The 18,764-nt window shown below is 44.0% G+C and overlaps 2 protein-coding genes and 1 non-coding gene across 3 annotated transcripts; all 3 read right to left on the reverse strand.

The window, feature by feature from the left end:
* Positions 1-436: 436 nt before the first annotated feature.
* LOC123113213 (uncharacterized mitochondrial protein AtMg00810) lies at positions 437-12,862 on the reverse strand. The gene is made up of 4 exons (XM_044534396.1): positions 8,335-12,862; positions 4,853-7,473; positions 1,510-4,757; positions 437-1,055 (listed from the first exon to the last, which is right to left on the reverse strand). Exon 2 carries the CDS (start codon positions 6,427-6,429, stop codon positions 5,422-5,424), a length of 1,008 nt encoding a protein of 335 aa, XP_044390331.1. The 5' UTR covers positions 6,430-7,473; positions 8,335-12,862; the 3' UTR covers positions 437-1,055; positions 1,510-4,757; positions 4,853-5,421.
* A 284-nt stretch (positions 12,863-13,146) lies between these two features.
* LOC123113212 (transcription termination factor MTEF18, mitochondrial) lies at positions 13,147-14,581 on the reverse strand. The gene has a single exon (XM_044534395.1). The coding sequence runs from the start codon at positions 14,474-14,476 to the stop codon at positions 13,301-13,303; it is 1,176 nt and encodes a 391-aa protein (XP_044390330.1). The 5' UTR covers positions 14,477-14,581; the 3' UTR covers positions 13,147-13,300.
* A 1,771-nt stretch (positions 14,582-16,352) lies between these two features.
* On the reverse strand, positions 16,353-16,455 carry LOC123118274 (small nucleolar RNA snoR99). The gene has a single exon (XR_006457825.1). It is a non-coding gene; the product is annotated as a small nucleolar RNA snoR99 (small nucleolar RNA).
* Between the last annotated feature and the right edge of the window lie 2,309 nt (positions 16,456-18,764).

Below are 18,764 nucleotides of genomic sequence, written 5' to 3' on the forward strand. Positions count from 1 at the left end.
TTGCACCGAATAACCAGACCTAACTAGAAGTGCACTGTACTGTTGTAATGGTTAAATTTATATTGAATTATGCAGTTTATCTGTTGCAAGTCTAGAATTTGAAATTATGGCATGAATTTGAACTTAATTTGCAGTACTATCTCTTGTATTATATTGAGTACTCTATTATATTTACCTCACTCCAGGTAAACCTGGTGTGACAGTCAAATTATTATGCACAGAAAATTTGAAATACTAGTAACTTATGGCATGAGTATACCAGGAACTTTCTGGCATTATTTTGATGCACAGAATGTGATGATCAGGGAGTGCAAACAACTCCAAACAACATAGCAGTACAGAGTAAATATACCAGTGCAAGCATAGAATTATAGATAGATACATGATGGTTGAAGCAAGCCAACATAGCAGTACACAAGAATTATAGATAGCAGTTCCTCATAGCATAAAACCAACATCCATACATAGGTTCAACATGGCATTACACAGCAGTAGTTCTTAGTGCCACACATAGGTTCAACATAGCATTACATAAGTTCAAATTTAGTCTTGCCATAGTTAAGCTGGCAGGTGGAGGAATTGTTTTTATTGGCATATAGTTCACACTTTCTTGTGTAGCAAGAACATATGATGAGCCACCATAATGATCTGTTGTTTTGTGCACAACACCTGACTCAATAACAGCAAAAACAACAAGTTGGTCCACTGTCAAATCTACAAGTGTTTCAGCTGGGTCCACTTCTTTAGGTTCTACTGGTGCTTGCTTCCTATTTAAGTTCCCCTCTTTAACATACAAACACAATGTCTGACTGGTTTTAAATTGATTTATCATATCATCCACTTCAGTGTTGTTTGTGATGACAGATATCCCTTGCATCCCTATGCCATCCTTCCTCGGGTAGCAAATACTGTCCTCACTTCCATATCCATTTCTGACCATCACATTAAGCAAACTACCATAAGTGATGTCTCTCTCATACATCTTCACAAGGGCATACTTTCTGGCAGCATCTTTAGAAGGAAATTGAAAATATAATGACCATGGCTCCTCAGGCCTACACAATACAAAACAAAATAACAACATTTTCAGTACAATTAAAATATTCAAGTACAAACAGCACTGAATAACAGCAATATTCAATACAAACAACACTGAGTAACAGCAATATTCAGTACAAACAACACTGAATAACAGCAATATTCAGTACAAACAACACTGAACAACATGTCATTAATAAGCAGTTCCTCATTCACTAAGATATATGTATGAGGATAATAAAATACAATTAAGATCTATGTATAATATTTAGATAATAAAATGCAGGTCCTCATTCAGATAATAAAATGCAGTTCCTCATTCAGTAGCACAATAAAAACTATTACATATTCAGCACAATATTGCTGCAATCAACTAGGCCTAACCCTAGGTACAGCTAGAACTAACACTAGGTATCCTAACTAACCAGTATTGCTAGACCCTAACCCTAGGTATTTTGCACTGAGATTTACCTGGATTCAGAAGGATGCAAGGGGAGTACTTCCTCCCTCAACGAATCAGCCGCCGCCGCCGCCTTCTCTGCCTCCGCAGTTGCCTTCTCTGCCTCCTCCACATATTGGGACGGCGACAGCAGGACAACTTTACCCCAAGCCGCCGTCGAGTCCAAATCGCCATTGGGGTTGGGGACCCACTTGCCATCGGGGTCGCATTGCGGGCGGCGGCCACTGTTAGAATGGCCACCGACGCCGGAGCCGTCGATTCCTTCTCCGTCATCGCCACCGCCAGAGCTGGTCGCCATGAGTAGAGCGGGAGGAACGCGCGGGAGGAAACTGAATCGGGGATTGGACAGGGAAACAACGGGTGAGTGACCTAATAAGCGGGCATGGAAACGGCCGTCCCCCTCCGTCTAACGGCGTCCGTCAGCCCGCGCCACGTTGGCCCGACAGGTGGGTTTCACCTGTCGGTTTTGCTGTTTTCGTGGCCAAAATGGCCCGTCAATGCTCCGCGTTACCGATTAGGCTCACAGTTGGTGGTTTTTTGTGACTTGGCGCAAATCTGGTACGGACCAGTTACCCTAGCCCAAGTGTGGTGATTTTAGGTAAATAACTCGAACGAGGGAGTATGGCTCTAGGGTACAAAGAGGATGAAGCTCAAGGTACATGACAGTAAAAGTGTCCGGTTGTTCAGTTGAGAACTCTTGCTTTTCTTCACAAGTTTCAGACAAGGTCTTGACACCAACCACCGTGGATAGGGTCTTGCAAGTTCCAGAATGTATTTCAGGTTATTGTTTACACACGATACATGAGTGCAAGCTCTAACCTGGTGTCAAGCAAGACGCGGCAACAGCGAAGCACCAACTGAATCAGTGACAAAACCACCATCCAGATCATCCTTTCCATGAGAAACTAGACCATCTTCGCAGCTCAAAATCTGTTGATCCTCCTTCAGAATCACCTAAGCCGGTACGTACCATGCTTCGTCTTCAGGGAGAAGAAAGCACACCATGCGTCTGCATCCAGTTTCAGCCCACCTTTACCTCCTGGAAAAAGAAAGCACCACGTCGCGATGGATTAGACATCCCTGCCATGTCTGGCTTTTCTGCCTTTCAGGGAAGAAAAGCCAGCCCTCTAAACAAGCTCAACACCATAAAAAGAAACAGGGGTAACCAGGCAATCTGTAGATATAGGTGCCAGTTTCTCTAGTTACCACACCGAATGGCTATGCCCCGTGAATCATGGTAGCCAAGTTGATGCCATGCTTGCTCTAATATAAAGAAGAAGAAAAACTTGGTAATTATGAAGAAAGCTATGAACCATCCCTCTGGAATTCTACTGATATGTGATGTACCACAGGTGTGATGCATTTTTCCTTCTGCACGGTGATCAAGTACCAGACAAGGAGCAACCATACCAAGTTGCCTCTAATTATCTATTCAACTATAACATGGGTTCGTGCGCAAACAGAAATGATTCCAAGTTAGAGGCTGATAACTAGACAGGACACATTTGTCTACTGATTTCCTGATATTGACGAGGAAAGCTATGCCACTTTTATCATTTGCAGGGACAGCTGAGAAATAACAACTTCATCATCTGCTAGTGAAAATACTAACATTTTCTTGCAAGGAACCACCTACTAAACTGAAAATAATAATTTTTAATGCATCGAAGAATTGCCTGATCTCACAATTTCTCCGTCCCAACATCCGGTATCAACATGACATGAGGATGAAAAAGGTTCAAAACTGTGTCAGCAAGGAATGAAAGTTCAAAACCTAGCAACGACCAAAGGAACGAACGAGCACTTTGATGCATTTGTAGTTGGGACTATCTTCTGCCGCTCTTCTCTCTAATTTTTTTGAAGGGCTTCTCTCTAATTATTTAGTTGAACTGAATCCCCGTACGGGAACCATACCTGTCTTACCTGTCTATGTTCAATTCAAACCCAGCCCCTGTTTATTAGACTCATCAATTTATAGTCATGTCCATTTCTTGAATGAATCTCTGATTATAAGGCTCTCCTTTTTGTGTAAAGTTCAGTTGTTATACAACCTTGCTGAGTTTGCTCTCAAAACAAAGGCAGTACTACACAATCCCTCATCTGATGCTGCTATCCTGGTCGTCCTCACAGTCGGGGTGGTCTCATCATGCTCATCATGGCCTCTTCCGTGAGTTTTTTCCATCTCTGCTCCTGAACAGATAATTGTTATAAATTTTGGGATTGATTCAGGGGCTGTAATCATCAACTGTCAGCACATTGCCTTCATGCAGTAAGTTCACTAGTTAAGTTTATTTATCTTCATGCAGTAAGCACATTGCCTTCATGTAGTAAGCTCATTAGTTAAGTTCATTCCAGAAATAAGAATGATGCAAATCAGCTAGCCTTTGCACTTGGAATTCATCACATGCCTTCAATACATTTTTTAGATACTAAACATACGCTTCGCACTGTAAGGTAAAACGGATTTATCACACTATAAAAATGACATTTTGCTTTTGGTGAACCTCTATGAAAATATGCATTTCACTGATGTATTTAAGATATAAGAAGGTGATTTCTCATCATAACTAGCGAAGCCCAGTACCAATGTTCTGAAACATAAGAACTCTTGTCATACAGATGCTGCTATGATAATGGAAAATGTTGATACTCTTCTGAGTATAAATGTTGAAGTGAATCGTACTAAAAGTTTAGCCTATTAGCTTCTGGCCGCATTGCTGTTAATTTCCTGCTGTAATTCGAGCTAACTTGGCTCCTGAAAGATTTTTAACTGCTTACTATAGCTTCAGACTTGAATTGGGTATGAATAAGTTTCAGAGTTCACACATGGAGTCTGAAAGATTCAGAGTTAACGTTCAGCTCCTGATTCAAATTCAGAGTTCAGTGTACAAAATTTGCATAATGCATACTGTTTACATGCATGTGTGACACTTACAAACTGCTTGCATCCAAGTGAAGATCCAACAAAATGCAAAAAATGATTAAAGCACCAGATGCTAGTTTATTCACATCAATAGCAGTACAATACTAGAAGGATTACTTACCTTGCAAAATTCAGAAAAGAGAAAAGTAGGAGCTTCCCTGAATAAAACTCATGCCATCATCAGGCCATACTTGTCACTGAAGCTTCAGGGCATCATCAACTAACAGAGCCTTTGGAATCATGTATAATACAGCAAAGCCATTGCCTACATGTTTCATCTCGTTTCCTGGAAGAAGAAAAAAGCACCATCGACATCCAGTTTCCACACATCTTCACCTGGAAGAAAGAAAGCACCATCCCCATTCAGTAAATCAGTATGCTCCTATTACCCACCCACTTTTTGCTTGACGAAAAACTCCACATCTTCTCACCTGGTGGTAAGCCGCTTTACTGATCAACATGTTCCCCTCGCCTGCATTTCATTCATATTGTTTCTATAATTTCAACAAGCACCAGAGAAAGGGACACATAGCTGATCTTTAAATCACATCTCTTGGCCAGTATAGCATGGACTTATCCTTTGCCTTACTGCAAGCACACAACTGAGATCTTCCAACTTCTACAGCCTCAAGTCATGAACAAACAAATGTGCACCATCCTCGCACAGGTTGGCTCGTAAACTGAGGTACATAATATTCCTATGTTTGAACTTTTGCAAGATTCAATACTACATGGCATCCCATCTGGTTGTTTTCCTTTTCCTGTTACGACTTAAATTTTCCCTTACGAAAATCATAGGTACACTATCTGTTGTTTTCACTGGAGGATTGCCTAAGCTACAGTAACTCGCGAGAGGAATGGACAGGAGATTTCTCTGGAAGTTCACCCTTTCCTTTCTCTGTACATATATTTTACAGTAGCACACTCTTACAAGTAACACCCTCTTGACACTCCAATATCTAAACTATACCCTCCATCAAAGGCCTAACAACACTCCCCCTCAAGATGGGGCAAATAAGTCTATTAGCCCCATCTTGCTACATACTTTCTCAAAAGACACAACACTAACACCTTTTGTAAGTACATCTGCCAATTGACTATCAGATCTAACAAAAGTAACACGAAGGCTCCCCTCATCTAACTTCTCTCTAATGAAATGTCTATCAATTTCAACATGCTTAGTTCTATCATGCTGAACTGGATTGTGCACTATATTGATTGTAGCTTGGTTATCACAATAGAGTTGTAGTGGTCCTCCATCAAATAGACCGAGCTCAGATAGTAATATCCTCAACCACATCAGTTCACATAAACCAGAAGCCATAGACCTGAATTTTGCCTCAGCAGTAGATCGTGCCACCACATTTTGCTTTTTACTTCTCCAACAAACTAGATTATCCCCAACAAACACACAATAACCTGATGTAGATCGTCTATCATCTAGACATCCAACCCAATCTGCATCAGCATATCCCTCTACCTTCAAATGTCCATGATTAGAAAATAAGATTCCCTTCCCTGGACAGCCTTTTAGATATCTCAAAATTCGATTTACCACTTCTAGATGGCCTGAACGAGGATCATGCATATAACGGCTTACAACACTAACTGCATATGCAATATCTGGCCTTGAGTGCGATAAATAGATTAAACGGCCAACTAACCTCTGATATTGGTATTTGTCTACGGGCTCAATAGGTGTGGCCGCTGGTTTGCATCCTAACATACCTGTTTCATTAAGAAGATCAAGTACATACTTCCTTTGAGAGAGGTAAATACCTTGTGCCCCATAAACAACTTCAATCCCCAGAAAATAATGAAGATAGCCCAAGTCTTTAACTTCAAATATTTTAGCCATCATCTTCTTCAAGTATGATATCTCCTCAACATCATCCCCTGTGATTACTATATCATCAACATATACAGTCAGTATAGTAATCTTATCATGATGATGTTTAAAGAAGAGAGTGTGATCAGCATTGCTCTGTTGATATCCCAAGGAGCACATTCCTTATCTAAACCTTCCAAACCATGCTTGAGGTGATTGTTTTAGACCATAGAGGGATTTTTTTAGTTTACAAACCTTGCCTTCAGTCTCACGGCTATTGAATCCTGGAGGAATCTCCATATACACCTCTTCCTGCAAGTCTCCATGGAGGAACGCATTTTTAACATCCATCTGAAACAATTTCCAATTACGGTTTGCTGCAATTGAGATTATTGTTCTGATGGTGTTCATTTTTGCTACTGGGGCAAACGTTTCATCATAATCTACTCCATAGGTTTGGCTATATCCCTTTGCTACTAACCTGGCCTTATACCTCTCCACTTTACCTTTTGGAGTTTGTTTTACTGTGAATACCCATTTACAACCCACAGTCTTTTTCCCTATAGGAAGAGTGGTGAGAATCCAAGTATTATTTTTGTCAAGTGCTTCCATCTCTTCAAACATTGCCATTCTCCATCTTGGGTCCTTTATTGCTACTCGCCAGTCATGTGGTATAGGATCTATAGAATCTAAAGCTGCAACGAATGACTTATACTTGGAACCCAAGGATGCATATGACACATAATTTGAGACATCATATGGAGATAGCTTTGATGGTAATTTTCTAGCAGTAGTGCGGCTGCTTCCTAAGAGCAATAGGAGCATCTAAATCCTCATGTGGAAGAGAATGAGGAAGCGTACCATCATCTAAATCATGTATATCAGTAAGCTCTTGAGTTTCTGTACCACACTCCAGTGGGTTAGGTTCTTGCCTCTGCACTTGCTCCTTCTCAATTCTATGCCTCCTTGTAAACACTTGAACTTTTCGTTCCTCATTCGGTTTTGGCCATCTATTCCTCCATGTAAACACTTGAACTTCTCGTTCCTCATTCAGTTTTGGCCATTGCAATGATCCATTAGAGTCACTTTGTTGTTCCCTCTGTTCATGTTCTCGCACTGCATTGTCTTGCACATCTTCAATAGGTATAACCCCAACTATCATCTTATCTGGTGCTACATCATTGTCTTCTCTGCTGTCATCTCCCCCTGTCTCGTTGTCCAGGCCTGTAACATCATCAGGAAAGACATCGGTTAAATCTACTGGTTCCCCATAATATGGTTCATGTTCCCTAAATACTACATCCATGCTCATAAACATCCGTTTTTCTGATGGGCACCAACATTTATAACCCTTTTGTTTTCCAGAGTATCCCACAAATACACATTTCACCACTCTAGGATCAAGCTTGCCAACCGATGGTCTATGATCCCTCACAAAACATACACACCTAAATACCTTTGGTGGCACAACATATGTAGTTTCACCAGTTAGACACTCAATCGGTGTCTTATTATTGAGCACCCGGGATGGCATTCTATTCATCAAATAAGCCGCTGTCATCACAGCTTCAGCCCATAAATATTTAGGAACATTCATAGCTAACATGATACACCGGGTGATTTCTAAGAGATGTCTGTTCTTCCTTTCAGCCAACCCATTCTGCTGGGAAGTACCTGGGCAACTAGTTTGATGGATAATTCCAAAGCTTGACAAATACTCATTAAATTGGTTATTTACATATTCTGTACCATTGTCAGTTCGAAATATTTTCACCCGTGCATCATATTGATTTTTGATTAAGTTGTGGAAATCCTTAAAGCATTCAAACACGTCACTTTTATTTCTCAGTACATAAACCCAAGTAGTCCTAGTGCAACAGTCAATAAATATAACAAAAGATTTGTACCCATAAAGTGACCACACTCCACTAGGACCCCACACATCTGAGTGGATAGTTTGAAATGGCACCGTACTTCTGTGATCAGATGAAGCATATATACTACGAGTTAGCTTCCCATACTGACAGGCATCACATACTAGGCTTTCTTTGCAAATATTATTATAGAGGTTAGGATACAACTGACCCAGGGTGTTAAAGGACATGTGTCCCAGCCTGCGATGATGAAGAAGAAATTCTTCCAATGGTGGCCGAGACAGCACAGCAGTAGCCATAGGTGTCATATCATCATCCAAGTAGTATAGACCATCTCGCATAATTCCTGTCCCAAGGATTTTCCAAGTCCCAAGTTGCAGAAACAAACACCAAGTTGGGAAGAAAACTGCAGCACAATTAAGTTACTTTGTAATACAACTGATAGATAATAGGTTAATTGGGAATGAGGAAACATGTAAAACAGATGACAGAGACATATTAGGTCCACATATGACAGTCCCTGATCCCATAATAGCTTGGGAAGAGCCATCTGCCAACTTCACATCCTGCCCCATCACATTAGGTGCATATTTTAAGAAGTCCTCATAGGATCCCACCATATGTCTTGATGCACCAGAATCAATTAACCATGGTCGATCACAACTTACCGCTTTAGAAGTATTAGTCCAGGGACCAGCAGAAACAGCAGAAACAGGTGCTTCTTTTGAAGAGTTTTCACTTGAACTCATCTTTTTAAACCACTGCCACTTCACCATATCTCCTGCAGTCATCCTCACGCTCACAAGCTATGTGGTTCCACTATCACCAGTTAGTCGTGTAACTCGACAAAGATTACAGATTCTGCGGAAAGCAAAATTTACATTTCCACAGTTTGCATTTGGACACAGCCAATCCCCATTTCTCTGCCAAGATTTTGCAACACCATCACACATACCGAAACCATGACCACGACCTCTGTTATACCTGTTATGTCCATCTCCACAACCTTCTCGGATCAGTTCAGGACAAGATGCCCTCACATGTCCTGACTGTCCACACCAGAAACAAATTTTCTCTTCTGTGTTCACTGACCTTGACCTCTTCCCTTGCTTGCCCATCATTTTATCCAGAATCTTATAATTTTTATCTTGTAGCAGTGCTGCAAGTTCACCAACACACAACATAGTAGAGGCACTTGATTTTTCACCCATCACTCTGAATCACCTGATGAGCTCCCCCTTGCTGCAAGGACCACACAAATACTCCACCCTGCAATACTACACACGTATCTTCTCTTCTCCGCACAGGCAAACAGACAAGTAACACAACACCTACTCAATCCAGCAAGAAATCGCTCCTTCAGACAGCAGTTCCAGCAGCACAGCAGTAGCAGTAGCAGCAGAATAGCAGAGCACTTCTCAGCAGCAACAGCAAAACACACTCCTTCAGACAGCAGAAACAGCAGTCCAGCAGCACCTAGCCCGCAGCAGAACACAACCTGCCCACAGCCTTCTTCTCCAGCTCCGCTGCGTGAGTCCCCTGGTGCAGCCGCGCGCTACCACGCCTCCTCTTCGTCCCCGCAGCCGCGCGCTCGCAGCTGCTCCCCTCTCCAGCAGCCCGCGCTCAGAACTGCCGCCTCGCCGCCGCACGCGCACAAGCAGCCTCCTCTCTCTCCTGACCCCGCCAGGCCCAGCCGCCGCCGCCGGAACGCCAACCTGCTCCGATGCCATGTTGTTTTCACTGGAGGATTGCCTGAGCTACAGTAACTCGCGAGAGGAATGGACAGGAGATTTCTCTGGAAATTCACCCTTTCCTTTCTCTGTACAGATATTTTACAGCAGCACACTCTTACAAGTAACACCCTCTTGACACTCCAATATCTAAACTATACCCTCCATCAAAGGCCTAACAACACTATCCGTCACTAAACTTCAATGATATCCTTCTCCAGATGAACACCCAATAATCAAGTATAGATTATGTGGTCAGTTGGAAGTAATCTGCCCCAAAAGGCTAGCAGATTATGTGCAGCATTTTGAACAAACAAGAATACTAGGGGGGAGTAATTAAGAACCTGCAGTCTCTGCTAAGATTCAGACCATGTATCCAACTGTTTGGTTCCTACATTCACAATCACAATAGCCAAAGTACTCCCTCTGTTTCTAAATATATGTCCTTTCAGAAATTTCGATATGGACTATATACAGATATATATAGACATATTTTAGAGTGTAGATTCACTCATTCTGCTAAGATTCAGACCATGTATCCAACTGTAGCTAATCCATATTGAAATCTATAAAAAGAATTATATTTAGGAACGGAGGGAGTAATAAACACTCCGTTTTAGCCAAACTAAAGAAGAGGCAGCTCAGTTACAGAAGGAAGAAACACCAACTAGCTGCTAGTAAACCTCCTGGTGGTGCTTGGCACAAAGAATTACCCACAGGACCAAAATGCAACAATGAACTAAGAAATTTAAGCTGCCATCCACAGCAAACACATAATTTATGGCCATGGTGCAAAGCATGAAAATCCAAAATACACACGGTACAAAACTAGGGCTTCTTTGTCTCCATAACATCACTAGCAGCAAGTGCTTCTCCATTGTCTCAATAAAATTACTAGCATAAAAATGAATGGATGCACCTAAGTTTACTTACTTAAATTTAAATGATGCCAACCCTCCTCCATGTGGGAGTTCGACGTTTAGTAAAGTGGGCATCTCTCCTTAGCAGATAACCTGTACGGATGTGAGCCCTGCGCATTTCATCCTGCAGTCCAGTAGGTATTTCCAATATGACCAATGGCTCCAAATCATTACCTCTTATTCAACTAAAGGAGAATCCACTTCCGGACATTTTTCATAGTTGAGTGAATACATCTATATTAGTTAGTTAAAGCAAAAAAAATGGATCACTATGAGTCTGCATATGAGCAAACCAAAATTATTCTTATAACAAACCATAATCAAAAAATAGATTAAGCTAAAGCCAGGTGACTTGACCCTGGGCCCTCAATAGGAAGCACTAACACCAAGAGCCAACATCTCCTACAGCTGCTTCCAAAAAGACTACTCCCTCCGTCCCAAAATAAGTGTCATGGCTTTAGTTGAACTAAGGGTGTGTTTAGTTTCAGTCACGGAGTGGAACGGTATGGGTCGGACCCGTTCCTAGACCTTGTTCCAGCGTTTGGTATACAGATGGAATGGAACCCACTCGTTCCCATCGAACGGATATACCTTGTAAATCCGGAACCGAGCGATACCTCCAAATCGGCCGGACCACGCGGAAAGGGCGTCTCTTTCTCCTCCCCTGACTCGCACACACCCTTCAACTCTCAACGCCGCCACTCCCCCGGCCCCGACTCCCACCTCTCTCCCTCTCCGGCGTCGGCTGTCCGTCTCGTCCCCGTCGTCTCGCCTCCTGCTCGTCTTTCCCCCGCACAGCCGGCCATCTTCATCTCTACCAGCGCTAGAAGGAGGAGAGGCCATCTTGCCGCGGACACATTCAGGCAAAGGAAGGAGGAGCGGTCGTCCCGTCGCAGGCACATCTGAGTGGCAGAAGCTGCTTGCTGTGCGGCGGCGGCGGCGGCGGCTAAGGAGGAGTGGAGCAGCGGCCATCCTGTAGCAGGCACATCTGCGCAGCGGCAGCGGCTAAGGAGGAGTGCAGTAGCGACCAGTTCTGGTGGGCGGCGGCAGTGGAAGGAGCCGCAACGACCTGGGCTGTGGCCGTGGCTCGTGGCTGGCCGAGTGGTGGCCTCACCTGCAGCAGCGGCGTACACACATCTTGTACTACAGAGGAATTGGCATGCGGCGGCTACGCCAAACTGAATCAGACTCTGCTCCATCGTGCTCCTGCTCCCTCTTGCGATTTGTGCTTGTTCACGCCTTTGCAATTTGTGCATACCCCACCATTTATTGAGAATCCTTTCCGTGTTTGTTTGTAAATAGATTGTGTATAGATTATTGATGTCATTTTATTTGGCATGATTGTGAAGCAAAATACAAACAGTAGGTGATGAAAAAAATGTTGTTTTGATACTTAAATAAAATGCTTTCAAAATAAAATTAATGTTGCATATATTACTGGAAAAGCAAACACTAAGTTTCAGTCATCGAACGGAATGGCACGGGTCCGACCCGTCCCAGGGCCAGGTTCTCACGTTTAGATCAGGAACGGACTAGAACCCACTCCACTCGTTCCCCGAAAGAGAATATTCCACCAATATCCGAAACGCGCTCGTTTCTCCAATTTGGTGGAACGACGCGGAACGGCCTCTCGCCCACTCCACCTCCCCTACCGACGCACTCTCCGTCTCCCCCAACCCCTCTCGTCTCCTATTGCTCCTCCGCGCTCCTCTCTCCAAGCCCGATGGATGAGCAGCGGCGACCAAGCCATCGGATCCACAGCTGGGCGCGGTGACCAGGGCAGCGGATCCACAACAGGGCGGCGACGTCCTGATCTGCTAGGAGGCGGCGGCGACTTGACGTCCTGATCTGATGAGGCGGCGGCGACCTGATCTGATGAGGCGGCGGCCATCCCCTTGCGAGCTGCGACGGCCATCCCCTTGCGAGCTCCGACGGCCACCTATCCGGCTACCCCACGCAATCACTGCTTGTCGCTGGCTGCAACAGGGAGCAATTTTTCTTGATTGAAATCCAATCGAATATAAATAGTCTCAAAACTTTGAGCAAAATTTCCTTGATTGTGTGCCCATTCATGATTTTTTACCCGTCTATGTCCACTCAATAGGAAACAATTCAATGTAAATATTCAATTGAAAGAATACCATATTTGATGTCAAAGTACTTGTTTTGGGACGGAGTAGGTACTTACCTAAATTTGTGACTGGCATCAGATTGATGCTCCAATTATCCACATGAAGGATTCCATACTGTGGCTCATTATCTCAATGCAACAGCAACTAACTCAAAAACTGAAATTTTAAATGCATTGCAGAATGGCCTGACCTCACACTTACTTAGTTGAGTTAGTTCCATTACGTGTGTCTAAAACATGAATGAGGACGAAAAAGGTTCATAACCAATCCATGGTTTCTTCTCTACTGAGTGATAGCATTACATACCAGTCTTCAGGGATCAAATTATCAATTCCATCACACGGTAGCAACGACCAACCCAGCATCTAACAGTCATACAACAGCAGTCAATTGCATCATAGTCTGTTCTTGGCTCGTGTGAATCTGAAATTAGTCGGCAGTTGCCCTTTACAAGTAGCATCATAGTCTTCTTGGAGGTGTGGTGCAGCTTCCTTATGAGGGCATATGAACTTCTCCCTGAATGCCTTTTCGGTCTCCGTGAAAACAGTGCTGTAGCTCGGGTTGCGCTTGAGCAATCCATTTTTGTTGAGAAACTTTACAGCATAGTACCAGGGCCTGAGCCGGCCCTCTAGGCTGTAGCAGACAATTGTTGGCTGTTGAGCAATGTAAGCCGGTTCCAAGCCCACCTCAGAGATGAGGAACTCGGACCTGCGCTGCAGCGATTCCTTGGCCCTCGTCAGCATTGATGGAGCTTTAGACACAGCAATGCCCACCTCAGCATCCGACCACCTGAATGTGCTGTTCAAGTAGTCTACTCTAGCTGCGACCTCCTCCTCGCTATGGAATGCAATAGCATGCAGCGCGTGCCTGAACATCACAGAGCCACGGGGCACACGTATGTTTTGAGCGCGTGCCACCATTCCCTGGATGCGCTCTGGTTTAGTGGTGAGCATGCGCGGTTGATAGATGCATAGCTTGGCAATGTCACAAGCACCTAGCCCGCACTCGTGCAGATAAGCGACATGGGGCTTGACGATGCCGTCGAGGTCAAACGAGAGAAGGTAGGGGTTCCTCATGAGGGCCCGGAGGAGGTTCTCAGAGGACCCAAAGAGAGGCATGTAGTAGTGCAGCTTGGAGACGATGGATCTATAGCGGAAGTTGTTACCGGAGAGCAAGACGAGGCGCGCGATGTTGGAGCGCGAGAGGCCGAGGCCAGTGAGCCCGGCGACGATGGGGGCCAGGGTCTTGTCCACTTTGGCGCAGAGGAACTTGGGGTCCTTGGCAACGAGGGTGGCGACGTCGGTGCCGGAGAGGCCGAGGTCGGCGAGGAAGGCGAGCACGGCGTCGGGCTTGGAAGGGGACTTGAGGTGGGAGAGCTTGGCGGAGGCCTTGAGGGCCTGGGCTCGGGTGAGGCCGCAGGTGGAGACGAGGTACTCCTCCACGGCGAAGCTACTAGGGTTGGGGGAAACGGCGGGCGCGGCGGCGGACAAGAGGCGGTGGAGGTGGGAGGCGGGGGACGCGGAGGGAGATGAGAGAAGCTGGGTGAGGAGGGAGCACCTGAGGCGGAGCATGGCGCCGCGGCGGAGAGGCCGGGGAGATTTGGCGGCGGCGGAGAGGCCGGGGAGATTTGGCGGCGGCGGGCGGCGAGGGAATGGGGAACGGGGATGGCTGCTCTGCTTCTGCTTCTGCTTGGCGGGGAACGGTCCAGTCCAGTGTTGTTCAACCCAGGCTGCCCAAGTGGGCCCCGCCCGTCAGCCTCATGCTGCCATATAGGAGTAATGTCAATGTGAGCGATCCCTTTTGCAGCAATGGAGTAGTAATGTTTTCACATTTGCCCAAGGGAGGCAAACAAAGCGGCACACACTTTTAATTATAAATCACCAAAACCCTATATCTGGGAGCTTTTCCGCGATGAGGTTCATCCACTTGTGTGAAAACGACCCCCGGTAATCTCTTACTCCCTCCGTTCCAAAATAGATGACTCAACTTTATACTAACTTTAGTACAAAGTTGAGTCATCTATTTTGGAACGGAGGGAGTACATGGCACGTGTATTTTTTTTGGGAGCACACGGTGTAGAATTGCCTGGTGAACGTAGATCGACATTAAAAAATTTCTTAACGTGCGTACCGATCGTGTTGGTGCGTGTAGCGAATTCGGATGTCTGTGGGCCAGCGTGGCCCGTTGACCTCGCCTTCCGAGGTTTCTTCCGTCTTACGTCTTCTGTGGGCTTCGATCGCTATATGGGTTGCGCATGTTCCTTTGTCGATATATGTGCTGCCGTGCGTGATCTTGCGACAAGAGAGACAACGGTGCCACCTCGATCGTCCTATCTACATGTTCTCGGTGTCTCTGATCGGTGACGCTTTTACAGTTTATTCCAAAGTCCTGTCGTGCCTCGCTCTAGAAATTCCACCGCTTACCGCTACTGCTTTTGCCCTGCATCGAGCTATGGTGTGGGGTTATAAATAGGTCGCGTTCCTTGCCATATTATTGCCTCGGGTCTTCTTCCCAGGGACAGTACAGGGGAGGAGCTGCATCGAGCCGCCGCTGATGCTCTGCCGAGCCATGAACTGCACCGCTGTCCCTACCGAAGCTGTCGCCGCCGTCGCATATTTGTCGTGCTGCTCGATCTGGAGTGGTGCCAGGCCGCTGTGGGGCATCTACGGCAAAGGAGCGGCAGCCTCCATGGAGGAGGCGGCTGCGCTGTTCTGGCTCCTCCATCGAGTAAGGCCGGCCACCGGGAGCTGCTTCGCGCCGTCGTCGCCACGCCGCCACATGGTCTCCCCGCGCACGCCACCCATGCCGCATGCATCGCCGCACCTCCTTTCGTGCGTGCGCAGCTACCTACGGACACCCAGGTGCCGCCTCCGTCAACGGCCTGTAAGTCACCAATCGCCATCATAGGAACAAGCGCTGGGCTCCTCTGCTACCAAATAGCGTCGGCTCCCATTCACCCGCCTTCCCGCCCACGGTTGTCGTCGACGGACACGTACGTGCGGTCATTGCTCTTGCACGCGGTGCTTCTGCTACTATATCCTTCTCTCCCAGTTACGTGTACTAAAAATTGGAGCTGTCGCTGCTGCTCTACTTTTATCTCTCTCCATGGCTGCAGCAACTCCATCTCTCCCCTGACCGTACGCATAGCGGTGGGTCCTGCTCTCTCTCTCTCACTCACTCAAATTTAGCGACAGCTTCTCTTTTGCTGAATTGGTGTATCAATTTGAAATCTGGTTTTTTTATTGTAATAAAATGTCTGTGATATGTCAAGCTTAATGCACAGGAACCTTGATATAAATACACACGTACAGTATTCTTGATGTGGTTATTTCATGATCACTATATGTTTGTTAATATGTCTACAAGAACTAAACATCTTCACATTAGCTAATGATCAACTAGAAACTGTTCATTTTATAGCAGACAAAGTGAAGAAGATGGTTATATAAATTTCTCATCCGTTGATGATCAGCTAAAAACAGAAGGTTTCAGCAGAAAAAGTGAAGAGGATGGTTATCAGGTGTAAGGGGCTGCTTACCGCCAGATGCAGTTTCACTATTTTCATATTAGACAAGTCAAGATTACTTTTAGGTTGCTTTTAGATCTTGGTGGAAGAAATACTATTGTTGATTTGGAGGTTCGTGTGATACTCATGTCTTATATAATATTTTTGTTCTCTAGAACATACCTTTTTATGGAATAAGGCATTGTATATGAAGCCAGAAGCGATACATACGAGTCATAAATTAAATGCAGGTTTTGGGGTCACATGTTGCCACAGTTTCTTTGTAATTCCATTGTAAATTTGGAAATTATACTCTAAATTAAATCGGTTTAGATCTGACTGGTATGAAATAGTATGCATAGATTAGAGGTTTGCATTTTTTACATGAACTGCTTCTATATAATTTGGGCATGAACACCTCCTCAATAGGTATAGAAGATATCCTCCTCTCTCTTTGCTGCATCTATAATTAAAGTTCAGAAGTTGTCCTCCGCTCCTTTTGATGTGATTTTTCCCCAGTACTTTTCGTTGCAGGATAGTGTCCTTTTTGTACATGAACTGATTGTTGGTGCTCACTGATCTACAATCTCATGATCTGCAATTTCTCCATGAAGCTCTAAGTTCCCATGTCTTCATTTTCAGCACGGATCAACGAGCATCATCCAGCGAAATTTCCTGTTCTCTTCATATTTCTTATTTTTTCCTTTGCTACTTTTATGATTCCAGATTTCATGATCTCTTTATATTATGTTTTTTTATTGATAAGGAGTTTGCCTTGAAATATTCCTTCTGATTTGCAATGTTTTATTGTCTAAGTTTCTACCCGAATATTGTGAATGGACAAGCACTGGTGCAACAACCCACTTGGAGGAGAATACAGAGAGGTATTATTATTAATGTTCATGCTTTAAAATATATGCACCTAGCAAAGTTTCTTATTTTCAGAAATTGGGTTCTAACTGAAGTGGACAACTACAGTTTGGCAGTTATTGCCGGTGACGAGAAAGATCATGCACCCATGATTTTCAACCGTGTCCTGCTGCCGAAGGGAACTCAGAATCCTACGATAGGCCACCCACACGATGGATGAGATGCATGTGTACCGGACACACGGGTTGCTAGCATACATGTTTCTGTTTTTGCTAATGATAGTACTTGCTAATTGATTGTACATACAATTTTTTTGCTACAATTTGATAGATGTAATAGTAATTTGAATTGTCATATCTATAGAGGTAGCCATCAGGTACTATGTTTTTATCAACCCATTGGTTTATCCAATTGAGCCCATAGGTTCATTATAATGTACTACAGTACTATACAACTAGAAGGTTGGTACCAGCAGGTGTACATGCATATGTCTTATCATTTGTTCGGTCAAGTAGCGTGCATGCATGTTGGAATAGTAGGGCACTTGACAATGCTTCTTGATCTTAATAGGAACACTCTTTGCCTATGATTTGTGACTTGGAAGTATGATGTATGTAGTACATTCGGGTACTCTGAAGGAGGTTAGTTAGTTCTCAAAGCCACACATACTTGTTTCGCAAAATAGATGGTTCATCACTATATATTTGTTTTTACTAATGGTGTATGGTTTTTTTCCAGAACTGTTCCCTATACAAACATATGAAAACTCAGTGCAAGCAGAAATTGCCATCAGAGAAGATAGTCTCAAGTTTCTTTTTGTTTTAGGTCAATATTTGAACAAGGGTCTCTATGTATATTTTTATGTACTATACACCTAAAATTTGATTCAACATGCACCTCTTGGCTCTCAAATTAAGGCCTATCTTGTTTTATTTGTTATCTTCAAAATCAGTGGAAGAAGAGAAGAGCTTAGGATGTGCTTTCTTTGGAAAACAAAGAGAATGCTACTCTCCATTTTGGATGGAAAGTAGAAATTTTTGCTAGGTACTTTAGGTCAACTTTTCTAGTAGTTGAGGGTCCTAAAATACATGGCATTATTGATGCATAACCGATTGTTGTATCTTCATTATAAAGACACACACATCATCTATCTCACATGAAATTAACAAAACCAAATATCAAACCAAACAAAATAAAATAAAAAGACAAGAGTTAAAACCAAGCACATGAAACTACATATGAAGATGAAAACCAAGAACATTGTGAGAAAAAACATACAATTAAACTTACACAAACCTGAAAAACTCTTGGAGAACACAACAACTAACATAAACAACCAACCAATTAGCCAAATAATCAACACAGGGCTCTTTCTGTCCATGCATACAGAACTTCTATGTGGCGTCTAGATAATGTGTGTTTCTTTATGAAAGATTTCAACCTCCATACCAATACAATGGTTGTGCATACACCACAATGTAAAA

This window comes from Triticum aestivum, chromosome 5B (assembly GCF_018294505.1).
Source record: "Triticum aestivum cultivar Chinese Spring chromosome 5B, IWGSC CS RefSeq v2.1, whole genome shotgun sequence".
NCBI lineage: Eukaryota > Viridiplantae > Streptophyta > Magnoliopsida > Poales > Poaceae > Triticum > Triticum aestivum.

Coding starts and splice junctions, on each gene's coding strand:
- LOC123113212 (XM_044534395.1), bottom strand. CDS start 14,476: ATGCTCCGCCTCAGGTGCTCCCTCCTCACCCAGCTTCTCTCATCTCCC.
- LOC123113213 (XM_044534396.1), bottom strand. CDS start 6,429: ATGTGCTCCTTGGGATATCAACAGAGCAATGCTGATCACACTCTCTTC.